Source organism: Branchiostoma lanceolatum, chromosome 15 (genome assembly GCF_035083965.1).
Source record: "Branchiostoma lanceolatum isolate klBraLanc5 chromosome 15, klBraLanc5.hap2, whole genome shotgun sequence".
Classification (NCBI taxonomy): domain Eukaryota; kingdom Metazoa; phylum Chordata; class Leptocardii; order Amphioxiformes; family Branchiostomatidae; genus Branchiostoma; species Branchiostoma lanceolatum.
The window spans coordinates 6,537,845-6,561,555 of record NC_089736.1 but is presented as its reverse complement, the minus strand read 5'-3'; the positions used below and the strand labels follow the sequence as shown (position 1 = coordinate 6,561,555).

The window sequence follows — 23,711 nt, the reverse complement described above, 5'->3', positions numbered from 1 at the left end:
TTATGACGTCATTCTGACCACCGAAAGTCTGACACATTCAAGCCCGTCTGGTGCTCGTCATTGTCAACGTAAACATGGTTAAGAAAACCAGGCAAAACAATTTACTTCGATGACAACACGATAGTGTTAAGTTCCTTCTCAGTCTCTCGAAGACAAGATAGGATTCACCCATCTTGTATCTGCTTGTAAATCTTCTTCGTGCGAAACAAATGTCAATCAAGCGAAACGTGATACAAGTTGTTACCTAAGGCAAACCCTCCTCGACCAATCCCCGAGCGACTTAAGGATCTATTGGTATACAAGCACACGACAAGACATCTCCTTATTTAGGACAGAAACACGCAAAAAGCAAATTACGCTGTCTTATCGAATAGCTGAAGTCGCCGGTCTCAGTACAAGGCAGGCCGCAGTACAAGGAGCACAGCCCCCATAGAGTCTTAGTAGGATTTTCTTAAGGAGGATTACTTGCAGATATGGCGACTAAGAAACCAGCAGCGAAAACAGCGTCCAAGACGACATCATCTCCAGCTGTGGTGAGTAGAAGTACATTAGTGCTGAATCGGCGGTTCGAACTTTTCTGCCCGCTGGTGCGAGTTTCTCAGTGTTAAAAAGGTCATGGGTTGAATGTACCGTAGTACGTAGTGAGTAAACCTTGTACGGCCCTGACCGCATTGCGTTCCCGCTATCTGGACACTGCATCAGACTTTACAGTCATGGCGGTAGACTTGGCATTTAATGTATGTCACTGAGGGCTTCGTGTTTCCTTACTAGATAGAGTGATGATACTGGCTGGCGTGTACGTGGTATAAACCATGGCATCCGTCCAGCTATATACGAGGATATATACACGTACCCAAAGGAATAGTGCTAATTGTAACCTACAAATAGATTGCTTATTTTTCGACAGTAGGTGTTGTGTATGTGTAAACTAATTTTGTTACGCTCTTCTAAAGACAGCAAGTGGAGAGAAGCGGGAAGGGACGTCGTGTGGATCTTGAATATTCTGTCGTGGAAAGAATGTTTCTCCGCCGCACTAAGGGATCTGACCAGGCGCTCCAAAAATATCAGCCCGTCTCTGGTACGGCAGGCCCGTGCGCACACTTCCTTATTCGTCCACTACGGCAAGAGACATGCCTACATTATGCAAATCAGCCTCCTTTTTAAAAGGGACCCACGGCGGGCGACATATTTACCCAATAGTTGCGATAGCTCCTTACTGGATAGTTTTGTAAAGGGTCTCTACCAGTCTTCCAGTCCAGAAACAAAATGGTACGTATCGTCTGCGAATTTGGACGCCATTTTCCCCCCTTGGACGTGTTGCCAAGCATGTGTTAGTGCGTGTGCTTGTCAGAGAAATGGCCAACTTTTGGCGTTGTCCACCGTGCTTGTTATTTGGCTGGCAATAGAGAGTACCAGCTGCTTGCGTTGTAGTGGGAAGTTTCGCCATAGCGACATGTGTAGTATGTCAGCGATAAGACCTTACTGTCGGGGGTGCTAAGAAGTGTACAGTTTCTCTTTAAGTAGGGGTATAAGACCTCCTGGGAAGAAAACACGATGTCAAGAAGCTTTAGAACTGAGAATGATCCTTCTTCTTGTAACAGCAGAATAGAAAACAGATCTCAGTATGCTTGTACAAAATCCTGCACGAGTTTATTTTTGGATTTACGGAATGTGGAGTTCATGTTTAGACTTGATATGGCGGCCACGAGGCTGTGAGCACAATTAAAATGGCCTTGGTTTGTCTTGGCGTGATTCAATGCACCTTTACAACATGGCATCTAATCTGACCCTGCATCTAATTTATATACGATTCCTCTTCATTGCTCTCGCATTACTCTCTTGTTATTTTTCCGTAGTCAGTCCTTTCCTTCTGTTATATTTGGTACTCCCCCCTCCCCCTTTTTAATATCTCTGTAGGTTCTGTTGTTAGGTACTATCTAGGTGCAGCATAACAGTAAAACAGCTGCAAAGAATGCTTTCTAACGATTCTCTTCCATTTCTCTCTGCCTCTGAATTGTCTCGGCGACCCGGTAAGTACGATTCGAGAGTCGTGTGCCCCCCTCCCCTCTCGTCCTCCTCCCGTTCTAAATATATCCTCCCTCCATCAGCGTTGTTAACTTCCAAAAAATATCACATTACATTATCCCCGAATTCCTGGTTTAAAATGATACGGCCAGCTTTAATTACGCGATCCTAACCATATTCTATATTGGTCAAAAAAACTTCTTTGTCAATTTTTACGAATAATCAGTTCTTAATTCTGGCTCAGCTATGTTCTGAAATATCCATTTTAACACCGCATAAAAACTCAAAACATTATAATAAATCGTGCATATTCTTAAAGCTGCCTTTCAAAAATCTATATCTTTTTAATAGCTAAATTTAACCACGCTAAATGTTAATCGAGAGAATGGGAGATATTACTTTTGTCTTGTGAACTTTGGTTGCGCGTAAATTCCCCTGTACATTTTTGAGTAGCTGTCAAGCCTGTGATATTTGATATGTAACAAGTCGCGCCAACTGGGCCTACAGAATTGGCTTACATAGAGGCACGGGCGTTCCTCCCATAGTAATGCATACAAAAATAGCATCACAATATATCGGGCCTAGACGCATTGCAGATAAGTCTACCTCCCCAATGCAGAATGCCGTTTTCAGTACAATTTTGTGTGTGCTTTTGTGTAGCAGCATTCTGGGTATTGTATAACAACAAGGTCGAAGTATAACCCTTTACAATGCTTGTGGGGATTTTAGAAAGATTGGTCACTGTCTGTGGGGTTAGTTTGGGTCACGTGACTACACGTTTGCTCAGCACCCCCCCCCCCCCGTATCAATTTCTCTGACGCTATATATGGCGGGAAAAAACAAGCATGGTAAGCAATCGCACGGCAATGTCGCCGTGTCCTGGTTGCATGTCCCACTGCCCAGCAAGTTTGCCATTCCAGGCATGCTTTTTCTGTGCGAGGGGCAGTTTGGGTACGGGTTGGGGAGGGGGGCGTGTCAAGGGATTTACACTCAAGCAGCAACTCTCTGATGTATATTCGTTGCATTATAACTGGCTATAGAGTGTCATATGGTCGTGTTCTTTTGTTTGCAAGTATCTACTGGTAGTATTTCTATGCAATGTTGTATACAATGTATAGAATGGTAGGAAACACATCATATTCACTCATCTACCAAAGCTGTACCATGGCAAAGTTAACCAATTCATAAAGCCATTAAAAACATTCTAGCCAACGGTACTAAATTTTCCTTTACATCTCTGCTAGTGCCTTCAGTTCTGGTTTCTTTGTTTTGATTTATCTCGTTTTAGTTCAACGATCTCTCTTTTAAAGCCTAGTTCTGTGCACGGGGTTATTTATATTTGAGGGTTCCAATGTTTCTGGACTTATGTTCATCGTTTTGTTTTAAGTTCTTATCTGACGTCTCAGAAGGCTTTTCGTACACCCCCGTTGTGCTATTTTTGGCTCATATGCATACCACCTACCATATCATTCTATCCACACTCGCAAAATGTCAAAGCACTATGTTCATAATTTGTTCGTGAAACGGCAGTTGCTAAATTAAGTGAAAGAACCGCCGTTCTCAATCGTTGTATCTAACCTTACATGCGCATATGCTGGCCGTTCTGCCATTTTCATCATCAATCCTCGTGTTCCTTCATTTTTCTGTTCACCCACGTGACCAACTATCCCATCATGCAGCTGGCCTTCTTTGTGGCCGCCATGACACTTTCATCATCATCCACCTGCTCCCTCTCCTACTTTCTAAGATAAAATAGCTTAATATCACGAAACTTTCCTTCATACCGACTTCATTTAGGTCTCTGACCATCACAATTAAACAATTTCCCTTCATCTTTGAAATCATCATAAAACCACCGTTATCATCAAACCCACCACACCTCATTGATTTCCATTCCACAGTAGATATATCGTAGATATGTTTGTGCCTGGACAAGATTTTCCGACAGTCCTATAAAATGTTACTAATGGTGTTGTGTGTGTTGTGATGTATTTTCTTATCGTCACAGGCGGAAGATAAAGCGGTATGTATATATCACGTGTTTATCACGTGTATATCACGTGACATGGTACAACGTACTAATGTCCACTCCATCTCCGCTACTTCCGCCTAACAAAATTTCTCGCAAAACACCTTTTCGAGTTTTTTTTACAACACGAAGAAATATGTATTTCTGGATCTTTATTGTGCCACGTGCTTTCATGTCACTTCTTCATTAAACGTATTTGGTGTTATTATTACGCTCCAAGAGTATAAATGTCGTAACCCATTCTAACGTACTCCTTTTTGCAAGTTTCATGGAACTTCAGAAATGTCCGCCATTCACTCCTCAATTGCTGTGTATCTATACAATCGAGGGTTCGGAATGTTACATGGGTCCTATAATCACATTTTGAACCTACACCCTTGTCGAATCTGCCGTTTTTAACGCGTTCTCGTTATCCAAATGCGGTTATTGGTCAAATAGATTAGCACTGGCCCCCTATCTACTAGGATCAGATAAATCGTCGGTCAAAAAGAAAATGAAGTCATTTGGTACGACGAAAAGATTTAAGATTAGTTTGTCCATGCTGTAGCCATACATGGGAGGGGGCCTGGTCCAGTATTAAAAGATGGGGCAGTTGCTATTCTAGCAGATTATTATCTGAACATGGTACTGTTTCACACATTTTGACGTTTTTCTATTATCAATTCCAGGCCGCACCAAAGGCAAGGGCGTTGGGTCCAGAGGAGAAAGATGGTGAGTTATTCTTCCCTGTACATATCAAAACACATAGAAACACAACACTGGTTTGTTTCACAAGTACGTGTAAGAGCTATATTTAGGTCAAATTTACATCTATCAGTTTGAACGTACATGTAAAAAAAAGCCAAATATTTACATTAGAAAAATCGAAAAATACACCTTGCCAAAGAGAGGTGCAATAGAAGAACTACTAGTACTATATCAGGGCAATTTGGAGATGTGTGTCGCTATCACTGATTGGTTGTTGGCTGCCGGAGGAACGTTACAGGACGCTGTACCTTCAATCAGACAGCTCGTCTTGTCGCGCTTTCACAACAACGGAAGCAAACCGTGCAACCTGGAATTCCGATTCTGCAATTTCTTGCTGAGCTACTGTTATTTGCGGGACGCTAGTGTTTGGCTCCACGTTTCTGAAATTGGAATGGAGTTATTTGAAGGCTTCCCTACCGGCTATCACGGGACTATGCATTCCGTGCATACCGACCATCGGTTAAGGACGTACCTACAAGGCTATAAACCGTACTGACCCATGAGTCAAGAAACGGACAAACTGTGCTCTTGTACCGTCTAAGAATGTCATTGTGAAAGCCACTGTCCCATTATGCATGGTACTTTGCTGCAGTTATTTTTAACATCGTGGAATGTCGTAGCCGACAGTTAGTGACGTTCACGCGTATGAAAACAAAAATTCACAACTCCTTTTGGACATGACGTTTTGGCCTTCCGCGTTAAGACTTACAAGGAGTCTTTAATAAAAAAAATAAGTGCTTTTAAGAGGAAGGAATTCTAACAACTGAAGACGGTGAGAAAACGTTGTTCTTCCATATGCATGTTGGGAAAAATTGCAGTCCCTCTGTGCACCCCTTCTTCAGAATATCAGTTGGACCAGTCCACGACAGCTGATATAATTCCAGCTCTGACCTCCGGCGTTCATCAGCAAATTCCTGTAGGTCCCAATATGGGAACACGTCTGAACCGGGTTATCTCGCTTGTCCTTGTCGCAAACACACACAAGGCATGCTGACGCGCGCTATGACGCCTTACGCTCCTTCATCCAATCACAAACGCCGTTACTTCCACCTTGTAAGCGTCACATCACGTTTTCTGACGAAATTAACGAAGCACGTTATTGGGCATAAAAACAGAAGGTCTTGTCAAACCTTAATACGTCTAAGACAAAATTTAACTGATACACATCACTTAAGTTCAAATGAAGTTACGGGAAAGGATAACTAAGACTAGGACAGAAGGCTACTTGAAGTATCTTTAATGGCTGTTCTGCAACTAGCTTGAGTCTGCAATGTGTACAAAAACATGCCTGTCAAGAAATGACTTTAATTTGTGGCCGCGAGCGTTGTTGGTCTTGCACACCACATGTGAACCTGATCAAAGCAAAACAAACTTGACCCGGACCATGATGCATCTGGCTGTACCGTGATGCTTTCTCAATCTGGTAGTTAGAGGCATTTCGGAAACACGTCAATCAAAGACCTTTCAAACGAAAGTCCTCACTTCACTGAGGTGAAAATGATCAGAGCACCTGGATGATGGGCGTTCCTCCGATCATGAGGAGGTTAGATGGAGGACCCATATTTGAGGAGAGCCACACCTCGAGCACGTTAAAAAACACACTTATCGAAAGGACTAGAGGTCCCTGGTGTGAGTCATATAGCTGCCCATATGACAATTGTTGTATTGAGATCACTTGAGATAGTACCGAATAGCGGTCGCTCTAGACCCATACGATTTAACCCCACTAATATTGTGTAAGCTCTTAATTTGGCCCCTGGCTGCGAAGAGAGCGTTGTCGGTTCACCCAATATTAGTAACAAAGCTGTACATGTGCTGATTTCAATCTCATAAAACTTTGAATTGCTTTAGGTACATATCTAGCCTTTACACACAACTGACCAAAAATTTAGCTACTTTGGAGGAGCTTTCGAGGCAAACTCTAGATCTGTCTTTTCTTCAACCCGGTGATCTCGTCTTGGAGTTCTTTATCTTGTCACTTCACTGCTTTGAGTTCTTAACTCATGTCTTGTCGGTTTCTCTCTCCGTTTCAGAGTGCATGAAGATCTTCGACATCTTCGACAGGAACGCAGAGAACATCGCGCCCGTTTCAGACACCATGGACATGCTGACCAAGCTGGGCCAGACCTACACCAAGAGGGAGACGGAAGCCATCATGAAGGAGGCTCGGGGGCCCAAGGGTGAACACTTTGATATGATTTGATTTGATTTGATTCAATTCATTATGCAGTATAGTGCTTAGGTCCCAATTGGAACAAGGGGCCCTGCCGAGTAGCCCACGGGCTGTTTTTGGCACTTTAATTTTAGGGCGTGACCCCTTCGTGGCCCCGTGGGACACCCTAAGGCTGCCGGGCTATGTTTGGGCACGTCAGGGGCCCACGGTGACTTTAACTCTGACTTAAATTCAACTAGGGACCCTGTAACAAATAGACATCGTAGGCTAATCGTGCGAACACCGAGAGGCACCGACAAATATAGTACGATGTTTGTGACGGCTTCTTTTTAACTTCACCACACAGAAATGTAAAAGGACATTTTCTTCTAATGCCACCAAATCTTATGGAATGGATGAAGTTGAAACCGTAAAAAAGTACACACGAGGTAGTTCTTTTCAATCCTTCACCGAAAGCTTAGAGTCAATTAAAAAAAAAACGTTGTTTTTAAATGTGTTTTAAATGTTTATGCCATTTACTTAACCCTCTCTAGGAGACAAGAAGAACATCGGCCCAGAGGAGTGGTTGACCCTGTGCTCCAAGTGGGTGCGTCAGGACGACGAGGAGGAGATCCTGAGGGCGTTCAAGGTACACTTTCAAACTTCTCCGCTTGGGGGCCTCGTGAGCTGTTCTTGAGCAAAATATAAGAAAAACAGGGACAATACAGTATGTTTGTTGATGAACACGACGTAATATGGCGTAATAGTAGCATTGTCCTGGACCGTTCCTGTAGCAGGGTGTACTGTGTGAGACAGTTATGTAGAGTGTAGTATCTGGGACAGTTCTGTAGTGTGTATATTATTGTCTGGGACAGTTCTGTAGGGCGTATGTGGGGCAGTTCTATAGGGTGTGTGTTGAACAGTTTTGTGGGGTGTAGCGTCCGGGACAGTTCTGTAGGGCTTATAGTCCGGGACAGTTCTGTAGAGCTTATTGTCCGGGACGGTTCTGTAGGGTGCATTACCCGGGACGGTCCCGCAAGGTGTACTATCTGGTAAAACTCATTCGGACTCGCTCTCACCCAGGTCTTCGACGCCAACGGTGACGGTGTGATTGACTTCGACGAGTTCAAGTTCATCATGCAGAAGGTCGGCGAGGAGCCACTGACAGACGCCGAGGTAGAGGAGGCAATGAAGGAGGCCGACGAGGACGGCAACGGTGTCATCGATATCCCCGGTACGGACACCCACCCACTCACTGACCCACTCATCAGACAAAACGCACCCAATCTACCAACGGACATCCACATACCCAGCTAGACACCCACCCACTCACTGACCCACTCAACGAACACCCATACTACCCACCCAGCCAGCCAACGAACAGACACATCTAGCTAGACACCCACCCATCTAGACCAAACACCAAACCACTCATATCCATGGTACGGACACCCACCCACCCACTTACCCACTCAACGAACACCTACACTACCCACCAGGCAATCAACGGTCACAGACCCACTCAGCTAGACACCCACCAACCTATAGCTACAACACCAAACCCAAACCAGCCATGACCAGTTTGCAAATCACAAAGTACAGCCAGAATCGACCAACGCATGTTTCTTGCAATGTAATAAAGCCTTGTTGACAATGATTATGATACGCATCTAAAGTAAGATAAACTTGTATATTGTGTTATATAAAGAACCTGTTGGCTTGCTTATATCTTTTAAAGGCATGAAAATATTGTGCAAAATGATATGTGCCCAAATGTTGTGTATCTATATATCTGAGTCACATAATTGTGGATTTCATCTCTTTATTAAGTATTAGTTTTAGGGGATTATTGATTGATAAATCGATTGCTTGCAGTTGCATCTCTTTTTAGCAGCAACCACTCACGGACGCCACTTGTCAATATGGCGTTGAAGTGCATGGGAGGATTCAATAGTCGAGTATGCATGTTGTCAGTATCTTCATACGCAAACCATTACACAATTTACACTACTTTCACAATATGTCTTCTATCTTAAATCGTTCACTGTTGTCACTTTTTCTATCACTTTTTAGTCATAAATCTCGTCTATATTTCTTGTCGTTTTCTGTTGTTTCGCTCCTGTTCTTGTTCCATGTACTCATTAACAACTAACCCCTCAATACCTCGGACCCAAGCTCTCTTTACCTCATAAAAGCCCTTCCTATGACACACTTGCTGTCTTCTACTGCTATCAACCTTCTTCTACTTCTTCCTTTTATTCCTAATGTTGACTTAAGCTTTTCTTTCCTCTTCCCTGCTTACCCTTACGAAACAGTGCATATTCATCAGAAGTAATATGAGATCATATGAGACGATCATACATTTCATCATACATCCATTCACTCCCTCTGCTGGATTCGTCTGAAACTGCACCAAGCGGGCATTCCTTGCCTTACACTAACAGCTGAAAAGGATAGCCTCCCATAACCTTATGTTCTGTCTACAGAGTTCATGGACCTGATCAAAAAGTCCAAGAATGCGCTGAAGGAGTCTTAAGTTAGTCCACAGGATTCACAGGTATTACTGACACCAAACGCATCTTTTACTTTTTTTACGCTTCCTTCCTCCTCTCTTCACCACTCTGGTCAAGCAGAATATTTAGTACTTAACCTCTGTGAGAAATAGGAACAGACATTTTCGCGGGTTGCACCGACGGTGTGTGTAGGGTGACAGCAATCTCCCAAGCCAACAGGTCTTGTCACGTGATGGTCACGTGAACATGCTCCTTGTCACGTGACGGTCACGTGAACATGTCCCTTGTCACGTGACGGTCACGTGAACATGCCCCCCTCCCCCATGCCAGGAGGGTAGCATGAGCATGTTCGTGACCTTGCAGGGTGATGATGTCATGGCATGTTCGTTTTGTCCTCTGTATAGAGTTTATGGATCTCATCCAGAAGTCGAAGAACGCATTGAAGGAATGTTAGCGTGGTCCAACTGTCTGACAGAAGGTGACTATCATGATGGGTTGACCGTGAACAAAATCCGCTGTCATCTTTCTGCTTCTTTTAACACCAATTCAAACCTGTCGCTAGACTCACGACAAATCATCTTTTCTGACAGTTTGTAGCAGTATGGCCTATCCATAGCAAGGCTGAAATTTGAGCACTCTGAAACGCTCGACAATTACGTAAAACCCCAACTTTGCACGAAAGAGTGTCATCTTTTTCTTCAGAAAACGTGATCACAGTTCCTCCCTCAAAGAAGAAGTGAACTTTTATTTAGCTTTCTATACGTTACAACAAGACAAAGTTCTGACCCCAAAATTTTCAGTTTTTCTTAAAAACGGGTTTGTTCTATTTCTCTAAGGAGTTTTATTAGTACGGATTACCTTTGTCGATCAGATGTGAACTTTGACATGTTTGTGTCATATGTGGTTCGTATCTTATGACTAATTGAGAGTTAGTGCTGTATTGTTACGTCTGTTCCAAAGTTTCGTCGAAACAACCTTTGAAAAGTTTTAATAACTCGTGTAGAAGCCCAACTTTATGTTTTTGTTGATTGCCTTTCATTTCTGTGTGCTTCGCATGTCAGTGAGTAATGTACGAACGAAGTTGTAGTTTTATCAATTTCGTTTTACAATATCCGTGAAGAACAATGTTTTGTAAGTTAGTCAAATGTTGTCTCGAGTTTGTCTTTCGTTATTTTTTTTCGTAAATGTTTGTGAATCGTTATATGTGTGCTTATCATTTTGATTTTCATGTTCTAAGCAACTTGATATTCATTTTTCTATCTCTATTTGCCTTCTAGAATTTATAAATCTTATGCGCCGTTCAAAGTCTGAACTGATGAGAGATTAACATCGAGGGTGGAAACACCAAACACACAGCTATTGGGTAGATCATCTCTGACGTCACTTCCTGCCAGTTTTGACATCTTCATGACGTCACTTCCTGTCAACCAGTGACGTCATTACCCGGAGCAAGTCGCAACTACTCGTGCACCATTTATCTAAGATCCTTCAAGTAACTCAACACTACGGCAAGCCACACGTACATACAAAAAAATTAGCTGTAATGTTCATTTTGGAATGTGTACAATTAACGTTTTTTTGCGACATTACTGTACATGTACTTTTCGGCATAGTCTTATTGGTGAGTTTTGATACCGTTCGGTTAAGTTAATTATACCTTAGTGTTAGTGTGAGGGACTTTTGGAGGGAGTGTCCGGGAATATAGGGGTTATTGAGCGTCTTTATTTTCCATCTGAGTATGGTAAAATTAAGAGCTTTGTTGTTATTGCAAGCGCTCGACAAAGTTTTGGTGACCGGCATGTAACATCAAGCGTGTACAACATGTAATAAAGTCTGTGTTGTCTTCGAATAAGGAGTCTGTCGTTTTGTAAAGATTTTATATGCTATTTCCGACAAATGATGATGCCAACAAAGTAAAGCACTTACCAACAAGCAAACCAACAACCAGTCCGTCTGATCCTTCTCAAGTTGAAAAACCACAAAGCCTATGTCACGTGACCTGAACGGAAGTGTGACGTAGGTAACGGGGCAAAGGTGCCCGTCAGTTTGTATCGACCACCGTCTCGGTTCAGGGGTGGTCGATAGGATGTAAATGGCCTCTTGTACTACTCCTAGAAAGTAATCCTGCTCTCAGATATTCTACTAGTAAATGTATCCAAAGTCTATCGTTTTGTTTGTGAACGTAAGAAACGATCACAGCGGTATAGTAGTTGTATTGAAGGATCGATACTATGTGAGAATACATCTATAGTGTGGTTTGGTTATTACTGTCCCAAATACAAGCTGCAAAAGCAAATGACCGGATTCTTTGTTTCCTAGACATAAATCTTATGTCCAATTGAACAATTTGAACCATTCAAACTTCGAGTTTAGTCGACCAAAAACCGATCCTTTATCTTAAACAATGTAAAGTGACGTCATATCTCTACAACGCTGGGTCGAATTCTTCCCCAACCAAAGGGAAAAGAAAACGGTTAAACTTTTGTTTCACTTTTAGCCAATCAGAGTGCTGTTTCAAATACTTGAAACCATAGTAGAGATCCTTTACCAGCTGTCTAAAGATTGCAAAGAATGCGGCTTAAGTTACTAACCAATCACGTCCCGTCTTACATTTCATTGATGTTCAGTGGGTTGGCCCAAACAAACATGGCGGATCAGCCAATAGAGACTCCTGTGATTTCTTAGGAAATCAAAGAACCAATCTGAAGCCACTGCTTGACGACAATGGTGCCTTATCAAGGTACGGAGGCGGGCAAGGAATTCGGAAGAACTCTTCAAGCCGTAAGAGGGCAGAAAGATCCAAGATCAACTATGGTTGTTGCGCAATCAGTAGTACTACAATGTATGTAGTAGCAGTAGATGTTGATAACTCCCAGTATCCAACAAAAGAAGAGTTTATCCAGGTGAGCACACTACATGACATTTTACAAGAAAAAATATGTGTCTCGTCATAATCCTTGGGAATTTAAGGCTGATTACTTGCTATGAGTATCCAAATTTCTGCCAATAAGTTAGTTCATTGTTTGAAGTGCGCATTCGACAAATAGCAAAATGATAAACAAGTAAGATTAAAAGTTAGACTTGAACTGTTTATTTCACTGTTTCTTCCCCTGAATATGATACGATTGCAACATATACAAGCTGGAACTTCAATATCACCGATAAATAGAATTTGAAAACTGCGCATGCGCATCAAATACCCTGCTAAATGAGGCAGTATGTTGAAATAATAATAGGTTTTCTCTACGATATCACTAAATGTAAAACTAAATAATCATTCATGTCATCGATACGATCACTAAAACCTAGATTGAAACGTTCTAATGTAGCCATTACCCTGCTCAACCATAGCGAAGTTCAGAACTCCAATTAATTCATTATTAATCATAAAGATATGAGGCAGCCTTCTTCGAAGTACTCTAACCTCTATAAATATGAATGTCATATAGTGTATAAATATGGGTTCCCAATACCGGTAGCTAAATCTGGATCGAACCACTGTCCTCATGGCTTAAAAGTGGGCTTGCTGACCGATAGGCCACTGCATCCCTGGAGGCAAAGTTGCAGTAAACAGTGCTGCCGCTAGGAGGCGCTTATTGACACTTGTCAATGACATGATTCACGACCCCAAGCCTGTGCAGACGTTTGTTTACCATGAACTCTGTGGGATAGTTATCGACTGAACCCTTGCGTCTCGGTTTAACGTTGTCGTAGTAATGATAACGGATGTCTTTGCCGCGAGTGTCTTTAGTGAAGGGATAGAAGCCGTAAAGGTTTATCCTGTGACAGAAGGTGGAAGCCATGAAGACAGACATCATCCCTGTCGTGTCTACTCCTCCGAGATGCTGGGCCAGGTCAGGCATTTCCTGGCTGAGGATACTGAAACATATGGAAACAAAGTTTGAAACAAAATCAGCTCCTGCAGTTCCAAAAGAGCCGCTAGGGGGCCCCAAACCCACACGACGTATTCTTCCTCCCAAGAGCTATCTACCACTCAGAACACGAGGTATCAAAAACGGAAGTTCCGATGCAGTACCATTGAAAGTCGCCAGGGGTCCAAATCTGATCATATTTAGGTCTCACCAAGACCTACCGACCTACCAAATATGAAAACAATCCTTCCAGGCATTCTCGAGTTGTCGTGGTCACACACACACACACACACACACACACACACACACACACACACACACACACGCTAGGTGTCGCTGCTACAGTGTGAAGAATGCGGTCCCAAACGTGAGTATATATCTCCTCTCATCACGGTCCATCACGTTTGAGACCACATTCTTCACACTGCAGCAGCATCACCTAGCTGCAGTGCAAAGTAGAACCAGTCAGAGATAGGTATACATAGTAGATACTCACCCTCTGATTATGATTCCGAGATTTTTTGTATTTTTTCTGAGCGTGAAGCAGAGATTATTTCTCCTGGCTATTGTGATGAGACTTTTAATGTCTGTGTTCCATTCTTTGTTCTTGCCTTTGGCAAACATGAAGGTTGAAGCGTTCATACGTTTCAGACGCTGCGCGTAGATATTTTTGGATGTAGGCAAACGAAGAGATTTGCTTATTTTAAGAAGATTGTCCTTATTTAGAAATGTGATGTTTCTCTTAGTGCCGACGTCATCTTCGTATCCGGCGGTTGGACCCACGCCGAACCTGATTACGTAATCATGCGCATCAATCTCACCGCCGCAATGGCTGCCGGTCAGGATGCCGCTGTCTCCGACGACTGCGCATGTCTGGTAGTGACGTATGGCGTTTTTGTCGTCCAGCTTGCATCCTCTCGATTTCTTGACGCATTTGTGGAGCCGGGTCGAGTCCGGTCTTATTTCATCCTTACCCATCCCGAACCTTGGAAGTAGAGCACGAGAGAGTGTCCTAAAAACATCGAAGGACAAAACATCAATTTAGTTCAGCTTTATCTCCAATAAAAGCAACGAAGCTATCTTATCGACGTTAACATGAATCTATCACAATTAGGTTATAAGCTGGTTCGCGATTTGAACTGAGCATGCACCGTATGATGCATTGTGGGTAATATATCACAGTTGAAGGCCCCTGAGGCATAGATTAACCATGGTCTAGACATGAACTGTTTACAAGTTCGGGGCCTTCACCTTTGACCTTGCGCATGCGCATGCGCAGTTCATACCGGCTTAATGAATGATTTTGATACTGTGTTCTGTTACACATTACAGCAAAACACATCCCTTAGCTTTTCTATTTGCCACCAAATGGTTTCTACAAAAATGGCAACAGCATTAGATGAATTATATTTAAAATTCCTTAACGAATCTCAATTCTGTCTTACCTTATTTTTCTGAGAGCTGCTTCGTCTATCGGCCAGATGTCCCAGGTACTCCACTTATTAACCTTTTCAAATCTGTAGTTGGTAGAAAAGGATGTGGTTGTGTTGTTTTTCGTTTTTGCCTGAACAGTGACACGGTTCTCACCAGCAGTTGGTGCAGGTGAATGCCTTGCCGTTGAGGCAATGTTGCCTATTGGTCTAGAACTTTCTTGGTCGTACTTTGCTGGTAAGCTGGTATTGTTGTAGACTGAAATTGTAACAGTTTCCTCGCGTTTTACTCTTTCTATGGCCCGTTTCTTGCTTTTCCGCTTTTCTAGCACAACACTATGCATGAAGAAAAATTGATGAGAATATTTCGAGAAATCTACACACAGGAGAGCTTATTTGCACTGACGTCATCTGTGTCCCTGACGCCATATTGGTGTCCTATTTAAACCACCAAAAGAGCTTTCCATTGCAATACATGAAAAAACAATCACTTTTTAAAAATACATTTACCTTCATTTTGAATTTAAAACCTTTACCTACCCTGCAAAGCTGGGTTTGTCAGGTTTCTTTGGGTACAAAAAGTGGGAGGTCAACTCCGCCATTTTAAAGAGCTACAGCCAGAAGATTGACATTACACCAGGATTTCACCCCCTGTCCTAATGGGTCAGCCCAGCCAATGAGAAAGCATTTAGGGGTAAGTCAATTAAGGCATAACGGGGCAAAGGCCACAAATCTTGTCCAGAGTCGTAGCTTAAGCTTCATAGATATTGCAATCAAAGTGAGAAGTTGGCTACCTGACGTTGTCTCGTGCGGCTATGTAGAAGCTCCTGTTGTTTAGCGCGGAATACCAGCTGACGTCACCGAGGGCTATCCGCGCGTTGTTGTCCTCCTCCATCAAAGCATGGCGCTGGACACGGCTTACTACAGTCTTTTTGAAAGATCTAATAGAAGCAACAGTATACATGATTTATACTGATTGGGATGCTAATATCTATGTTCTGGTAAAATAAATGAGTAAAAGTTATAAAGATATTCATGAAGTACATGTCTAGAACTAAATTGTATACAGTTAAATAGGCATCGGCAGTTCAAAGAAAAGTAGTTTCACATACCTCGCATTCCTTGAGCAATTCGAGTCGACGTACACGCACGTGAAGGCCAGAAAGGTTAAAGCTGAGGCCAAGGTCATGGTCAGCGTACAACGACGACGCCTCGCCGTCGTTGACAAAGACCGGAGTAACTTTGGCTGCATCGTGAGAGCACGGTACCTGTGTAGCACAAAGGAAAGCTTAGCAAGAAATGGTTTAGGATGGTGAACAGAAACACACTCTCTAAACATGACTCTGCCATAGTACACTGATAATGATCAGCACCCATGCGTATCTCCGCAACAATCATTTTTAAAACTTAGACGAACTTTGGACCAGACCGACGTTTGGATACCTCCCGTTAGTGTATGTCTGCGCAATCTTTCAAAACGCTTTCCAGAAAAGCGGAGAACCAAAGAAATCTATTTTTGCTTGGTATACATTGCTGTATTGTCTGTATATAGGTATGTATGTAACCAAGGCCTCTTTGAAAAAACAGTGCCCAGTCACTGAGAGAGCCACCATGGTAAAAGAAAACAGAAAGGAATTGATTAAATTGATAAGTAAAAGTTCACATTAACATTCTCCCTGCTGCCTAACTCTATAACCAATAAAGAATGGGGTACCAAACGGCTACTTCAGTGTGCTTAAGGTAGGTTGATGTTTTTATGTAGCTTTGCAACGTTTGGCACAGTTCGCTTGATCTAAATACGCACCCAGACCAGGACAAAGGACGCCATTCTATTGTTTAGAAGGGCACCTGTTATTTTTTAATGGACGTGTCTCTTTGTAGGATTTAATGATCTATCTCAATTAGGGAATAACAATTGACGGTAATTGCGAATTCAGATTTCTAGATCTATTTGTAAATCTTGGTAAATCTTGAAAATGTGTAAAATGGGACCGTTTCAAAAGGTTAACAACAAAATTCCGTTATTGTCTTTGCTACTTGATGTAGAAAATTAAAGTGACATCAAAATTAGGGCTCAACACAAATTTGTGACCCAATTCTGTCATACTGCTTTTTATGCGATCAATGTTTTTTTAAACCAACATTGTAAGAAAATCACTTTCTTAAAGTCCCAGAAATATATAACGTTGGATAAATAGTTTCCATGGCTGGTAAACGAATTTTAGATTCGGAAAGTGAGATTCACCAAGCTGATCACGTACGTGTTTTCAAAATTCGTTTACTTGAAAGAAAATTTACCGCCGCCATATTCATCATGCTAAAGATAAGTATATATCCCTCCGTCCCTTAGTCGTGGCAAAAACTGGTATGACGCGCCCCCCCGTTCCCAAAATCCTGGATCCGCCGCCTGATGACTTGACTCAACTAAGCTACGAATACAAGAACATTGTCACATCTAGACCGGCTACAAAGCACAGACAGCGATGATTTAAGCTGCTAAGTCATGTAGGACAGGGTTGCGAGGCCGGGTTCGTTGATCTGCATAATTACTGTAAATTCATTAATTGTCGCCGGGGGACTAAATTTCGTGGTAGAGCGGGAAATGCAGAGATGTCCGCGGTGTTTTAAGTTTGCGGATGAAACAATTCAGTAGCAATATGCTGGAAACGCATACTCGCGGTGTCGTGAATTTGTCCGCGAAAAAATAAAACCACTGCGAATGTTTCAAGATTTACAGTATTGGCGCTGTGACGTCATACCTACGACTGTAATTTCATGCCTGCTTAGTTTTGACATACCTACGCAAATATCTGACCTGTATTGAAGGCAATGTCTTTGTAGCTTTGAAAAAAACTTCGTAGCTTCAGCAGAAGTATTCAAACTCGATGGCTATCTACACACAGATATTGTACCTGCTAAAGTCCAAGTAAAATGTTAAAACACGTTTGTGTAAAAGACATTCAGGGTAAGTATAGCACAGTAAAGCTAACAACATAACAATCACGTAAATGTGACAAGACTGTAAAAGATTCAATTAAGACACAAGTGGAAGAATGGGGCACTTCCCTTAATAGATATGTATTCAACTGTCGTATCTACGTTGTTTTAACACCAAACGTTGTGATATGATATTGATTAAATCGTTGTTTCTCCACAAAATTCGATTGTGCACATGCGTTTCTTATTTTGAAAGTGGCTTAATGATTGAATAGAACGTTGCAGAAAAATGACTTGGAAGCATGTGACAGGTATCAAGTTTCTCAGTCCTCATGTATATATTTGAATTTAATTTTGAGATCAGAGGGTCTATAGTCATAATAGCATTTGTATCTGAAGGCCGATCTGTTGAGAATAGGATGGTCTAATTCGTCCCTTTGGAATCTAACCTCCATTAACACTAATCCACCGGTTTACATAATTCCGCCACTTTGAATAACTGAGGGTTTGAGAGATCTCTAGTGCAGCACCCCCAGGTATGCACAGTTTAGATATACAGGAGTGCATTATACTGGGGGACGTTGGGTTGGAGATCCGTTTGGACGTATCTTTTCAGGGTGGCGGAATTATGTACCCTGGTGGAATTATGTTAGTAGATGTTACATGTAGGTATGGTCGTCACTTGGAAAATGATAGAGGACCAATGTCTATCTAATTCTAGTCAAGGAATAACAGCAAATATCATGTTTATATATAGCGCAATGTGTTGATTTTTAGAGAGGCTAAAACCTTTAGAAAGCTTCCAATTCTTGGCGATTTAGTCATTAAAAAAACTACAATTGCTATTGATATCTGAATTGTGATTTACCAATAAACATGCTACGAATGTATCGCAATATTTCGGCTGTAAACTAAGATTGTATAAGGAAAGACGGACATACCTAGTAAAGTAGCGACGGCATTCCTTGCTTGGAGATTATGATTGTAACCCCGCGAATTCGTCTTGTAAGTGCTGTGACCTTTTCACGAATGAAAACAAAGCTTATGAAACAGGTCAAGAAACACAGGTGTATCAGCTGAATTCCTTTCGGGCGCTCCGATTGGTTGAATAATTTTCTGTCGTGTCCCGCATGTAGTGTATCGAAGACAGAAGTTGTTCGACCACTTATGAACATCTTCTGTCCTTCGGCGGATGGAACAAAGAAATTAAACGTATAGAATTATCTCTGATTTATATCAGTCGAGAAATCGTGGAACTCTCTTAGTTGAACGCTATACATGCAATGAAGTTTAAGCTCCTTGTAATGTGGCCATTCACGAGATTCTACATAGGCTGTCATCTAGCGACAGTTTTGTAAACTGCAGCAAGCTGACAACGGGCATCAAGTGACTTCAAATTAATATGCATACGGATCCCCCCCCCCGCCCAATGCCCGAGGAAGTCAAATGATTGCGATTCTTTTGTGCGCGAGACTCCACCTCAGGTTATCAGCCACAGCAAGTGAATTTCATGGATGGCATCAGCACACGTATTGATTTTCGCCTGATTCCGATTAGAAAAACAACAACTTTAATTTCTCTTCGACGATTGTCACCATCACAAGAAAATACCGAAAATGGGAAAATTTGTCATGTGGTAGCCTTGAGTGTATAGTTATATAAATGACACACTAGTGAGGTAGCCTTGAGTGTAGTTGTAGTGATACTAGGCTACCACACTAGTGTCACTTTCTGTCTTGAATACAGGAATAAAAGACTTCTTGACTATTATAACATATTTTGTCGCTTTTATGCTATCTTACAATGTTTATGGTTTCTATTCTGAAAATATAATGATAATTTTGCCCATTTTTTCGCGCCCTCGCATAAGATTTGGAGTCGGAAGAGGATGTGATCCGTAAAATGTACCTGCTGTGGCCTTAGACAACTGGTTCGACCAGATATCCTCACAGTGTACTCGGGAACACCTACATTATACACGGTAAGAAAAATCTTTTGTTTTGTTTTCCTCTTGGGTGTGGTAAGACGTTTGTATGTATGATATGCTGCAAATAACCTATATATAACTGATGTAAAGTTTAGATACCATATTCTGTTGAACTAAAATCGTTTTCTTGTACACATGTTATAAGATATTCAAGCAGATATATTCATATACTAGTAGATTGTGTGTAGCGCATTTTCTGCTGTAAAAATGGTCTTGTAAAATGTCATAATTTCGTTCTATGAAGAAGCACTATATAGACAACACAATATCATCATACATTCAGTTAATAATCCTTGGCGCTTAGTGAGAATATTATTCACATTTCAAGAAATTACAGGACAGGAAACCATACATTTTCATCGATGACTTGCTAATATAGGTCAAATTATTGACCGCCATCTTGTCTTCTTTTGCGACACTATTTACGAAGCAAAATTAAAGTACACGATGGATGTTATCAGTAACGACTGATTTAAAGTTATAATTCACTCACTAAAATTGACACATGTATCTTATCATCATGCACATTATCTTAGTTTATCAACAGTTATCAACTGTTCTAAAAGCTGTTTTGTTTAACGACACAAATGATTTTGTTTATGGGTAGTCTGGCAGGATGGCTCTCTTGCGGGTTTTCTACATATGGTGGCAGCGACGGGTTAGAAATATGTGGAGGCTCGCATTGGGGTTTACTGTGACTGGGATCGCTTTTCTACTGGTATTTATGCGCAGCAACTCCGAACTACAGAAGAACACAAGGTAAAAATTCAATATTGAAAATAAACGTTTTTAGTGCTTTTTTTGGGGGGGGGGTCTCGTTGTGCAGTTGGGCTATTGTTGTGCAGGATTTGAACCTCAGTAGTGCATCTTCACAAGTTACAATGAAGTGGCAAAGGGTTGATGACCCACCCTAGTTGTTTACGGTGGCCTAACGCCTGGCCAGTACGTGACATATACATTTGTAGCCATCAAATTCCTACAAGTGAGCATTATTGGCCGATCATTAATTCACGTCTTTCTTCTTATTGATCCCATGCTTATGACGTCGTGGCTGTATAGGCAATAGGGCCTGGCTATATGATTGAATTGCCTTTTTTGTGCCTATCAGCCTACTTTTGGGAATAAGAAATAAAGGAAGCCGCCTTGCTTTATTGAACATGTGTTTGATTTTCATCAGCTCGGAGTGTGTTCTGGAGCATGCGCAGTACAGCATGGAAGATGAGTCTTACCCTGAAGACGGCTGGAGTCCCATAGACAGTGTCTGGTCAGACGCCATGAGTAACGGGACTTTCTACCTCGCAAGCCGAGATAACGTCAGGTAACCTCCATAAACATTAATCCGCCGGGTTACATAAATCCGCCACTTTAAAAAACAGTGGTTTGAGAGATCTCTAATGCACCCCCCCCCCCCCCACACACACACAATCACAGTTCAGACATACAGGAGTGCATTATACTGGGGGACAATAGGTTGGAGATCTGGATACATCTTTGCACGGTGACGGAATTATGTACCCTGGTAGAATTATGCTAGTGGATGCTAAGTTTAATGTTGAAACAGTTGTATTCTTATATAACTATTAGTCATTGGTTTGGCTGTGATCCATGATAACGATGGAATTTGAATTTGAGCTAAGTGCAAGTGAAAAAATATAGGAAGCGATTTTTCTGATTTGACAGTAACATTCTCTTTTATTTTTTACAGCATCGTGCTCTGGAAACCAGGCATGAGGCCAATGAAAGCAAAGCGACCATATGGAAGAACAAAGAAAACCGTTAAAAGGTTTGCTTTCCACAATTCAATTGGGCAAAACTGTGTTTTTTAGAAATATGTAAACTATCACTTTTAACCAAATAACGAAAAAAAGCATTTTACTTTCCGGTGATGTTTTAAAATGTTGTGTTTAAATTCAGGCCAGTGCCAAAGATGTCACTGGAGGCTCAGCAAAAATTCTTCACTCTAACGAACGTCAGCAAGAGGTATGCAAAGAGATCATCTTCGACTTGGAAGAACTGGCCAATCAACCGGCACTGGAGCATTGAAAGAACTTAGGTGAGCGCAATGGAGAGATCATTTATTTTGAATATACTGTTTTGATATATGAACTTCCAATCTAAAAGCTAGAATGTTGTTTTATCTCCGTAAAAATGGAGGTATTGTTTTCGGTCCTGGTGTTTGTTCGCAGTTAGTATTTGAATATTGCAGAGTGGCGGGATGTGGGGTAAAAATGGTGCAACTGGAGACTGGCAGGGTTGGAAGGCTGGTTTGGCCCGGGTCCAAAGTTGGTGTCACAAGCTTGTAAGCAGGGAAATGAATAACAGAATAAGCGGGAAATACACAATAATGAATAAAGCAAGAAATGCACAACAACTCGATATATGATCTTTAAGTTGGGTTAGTCCACTGATTTCCCCCAATAACATCTACCGTTTTAGGAGACTAGCTGGTGGTCTTCACCCTTTGCACGGAATGGACAACAGAGAAATCAAACCAAGCTCCAAACAAGCCTTATTGTGCGGCAAAGGAGTCACAGGTCATCGAACATGCAAACTGGACGACAAAAATGCCATACGTCACTACCAGACATGCGCACTCGTCGGCAATAGCGGCATCTTGACGGGCAGCCTTTGCGGTGGTGAGATTGACGCCCATGATTACGTCATCAGGTTCGGCGTCGGTCCAATCGTCGGATACGAAGATGACGTCGGCACCAAAAGAAACATCACGTTTCTAAATAAGGACATTCTCCTCAAGATAAACAAATCTCTTAACTTGGGTGGATCTAAAGATATCTACTCTCCGAGATTAAGAAGTATGAACGCTACAATCTTCATGTTTGCGACGACAGGCAAGAGAAGAGAATGGATAAATGATATTACATGTGTGATCAAAATAGCCAGAAAGCACAAACTGAGTTTAACGCTGAAGAAGAACACTGGAAACTTTGCAGATGACATCAGAAAGTGAGTATGAAAAAGCAATTCTTAAACTTGATTAAGTGATGATGATAAATTTGTAAAATTGAATTTTCTGTAAAACGCATAATTTTTGGGAGGAAGCAGTTGCCAATACTTTGAACAATCTTTGAAATTGTTTTCATGCATGAAACGTTATATAAAGCGTTAGTCTGGTGATATGTAGCCTGGATTCCAGACTGTTTCCAGCCAGAGCCGAGGAGCTGCATGCATATGGCCTGTGAAGGCCCTTGAAACAGTCTGGCATCCAGGCTACACACAGCATTGTTTTTCAGTGTTTACCATACATACCTTCTTTATGATCTTTCCAGCGCTATCACAGCAACAATGCCGGACTTGGCTCAAGAACTAAAAGACATAGAAACAACTGGGATGCTAGCACTGCTCATGGCTTCAACTTTCTGCAGACGAATCAACGTCTACGGTTTCTACCCGTTTCAAAAAGATACACATGGAAGAGACATCGGTTATCACTACTACTCCCACGATAACGTTAAACCGGATAGAATCCACAATTTTACCACAGAATATGCCATCATTGGGCGATATGACAAACTTGGCTTGATCAGGCATGTTATAGATAGATGTCAACAGGCGCCTCTAGCGGATAAACGTGGCACTGCAGGCAGTGAAAAATTGACGAAAAACTCGAGAGGCAAGAAAGGCAAGAGTAAACGATAACATACGTTAACGTCACTAATATGTTTACATAAAAATTGATTTGTTATTAGAAAAGATACGGAAACACACAATTAGTCCCATCTAATTGTATCAAGATACAATTGTAGCAGAGATCCATGTATGTTGTTAAGTACAGTTGTAGAATTTCAAGATTTATTTTGTATCTTTTATCATGTACTTTAGTAGACAATACGAGAGTCACTGCTCTTTTTGTTATGCCAATAAAGTTTCCTTGTTTCCGAGATGCCATGTCTGTGGATGGTTAAAAACGATACTGTACACCCAGTCTGTACTTCTTAATTAGAATTACCCTACTGGGAAACAGGGTCCTTCAGTGAAAATGAACAATATTCAATTTGAAT

General features: G+C 41.7%; 3 protein-coding genes across 9 annotated transcripts; 2 read left to right on the top strand and 1 right to left on the bottom strand.

Moving 5' to 3' along the window:
* The first annotated feature begins 429 nt into the window (after positions 1-429).
* LOC136420357 (calcium vector protein) lies at positions 430-11,318 on the top strand. Of its 6 annotated transcripts, none has more exons than XM_066407217.1 (7): positions 430-533; positions 4,723-4,765; positions 6,835-6,981; positions 7,508-7,602; positions 8,037-8,187; positions 9,871-9,944; positions 10,744-11,318. In XM_066407217.1, exons 1-6 carry the CDS (start codon positions 474-476, stop codon positions 9,918-9,920), a joined length of 546 nt encoding a protein of 181 aa, XP_066263314.1. In that variant the 5' UTR covers positions 430-473; the 3' UTR covers positions 9,921-9,944; positions 10,744-11,318. The 6 variants fall into 6 exon arrangements, with proteins under 6 accessions (XP_066263314.1, XP_066263311.1, XP_066263312.1 ...); XM_066407214.1 differs by lacking the exon at positions 9,871-9,944 and adding an exon at positions 9,440-9,510 and having other exon boundaries at positions 434-533; XM_066407218.1 differs by lacking the exons at positions 430-533; positions 9,871-9,944 and adding exons at positions 1,144-1,269; positions 9,440-9,510.
* Positions 11,319-12,541: 1,223 nt separating this feature from the next.
* Positions 12,542-18,748, bottom strand: LOC136420356 (CMP-N-acetylneuraminate-poly-alpha-2,8-sialyltransferase-like). 2 transcript variants are annotated; one of them, XM_066407212.1, is made up of 6 exons: positions 18,647-18,748; positions 15,881-16,036; positions 15,563-15,709; positions 14,784-15,104; positions 13,835-14,350; positions 12,542-13,345 (listed from the first exon to the last, which is right to left on the bottom strand). In XM_066407212.1, the coding sequence occupies exons 2-6, from the start codon at positions 16,018-16,020 to the stop codon at positions 13,060-13,062; spliced, it is 1,410 nt and encodes a 469-aa protein (XP_066263309.1). In that variant the 5' UTR covers positions 16,021-16,036; positions 18,647-18,748; the 3' UTR covers positions 12,542-13,059. The 2 variants fall into 2 exon arrangements, with proteins under 2 accessions (XP_066263309.1, XP_066263310.1); XM_066407213.1 differs by having other exon boundaries at positions 14,784-14,855; positions 18,647-18,747.
* A 748-nt stretch (positions 18,749-19,496) lies between these two features.
* On the top strand, positions 19,497-23,591 carry LOC136420904 (uncharacterized). The gene is made up of 7 exons (XM_066408024.1): positions 19,497-19,686; positions 20,300-20,451; positions 20,870-21,010; positions 21,398-21,475; positions 21,607-21,745; positions 22,129-22,656; positions 22,980-23,591. The coding sequence occupies exons 2-5, from the start codon at positions 20,309-20,311 to the stop codon at positions 21,743-21,745; spliced, it is 501 nt and encodes a 166-aa protein (XP_066264121.1). The 5' UTR covers positions 19,497-19,686; positions 20,300-20,308; the 3' UTR covers positions 22,129-22,656; positions 22,980-23,591.
* Positions 23,592-23,711: the final 120 nt, after the last annotated feature.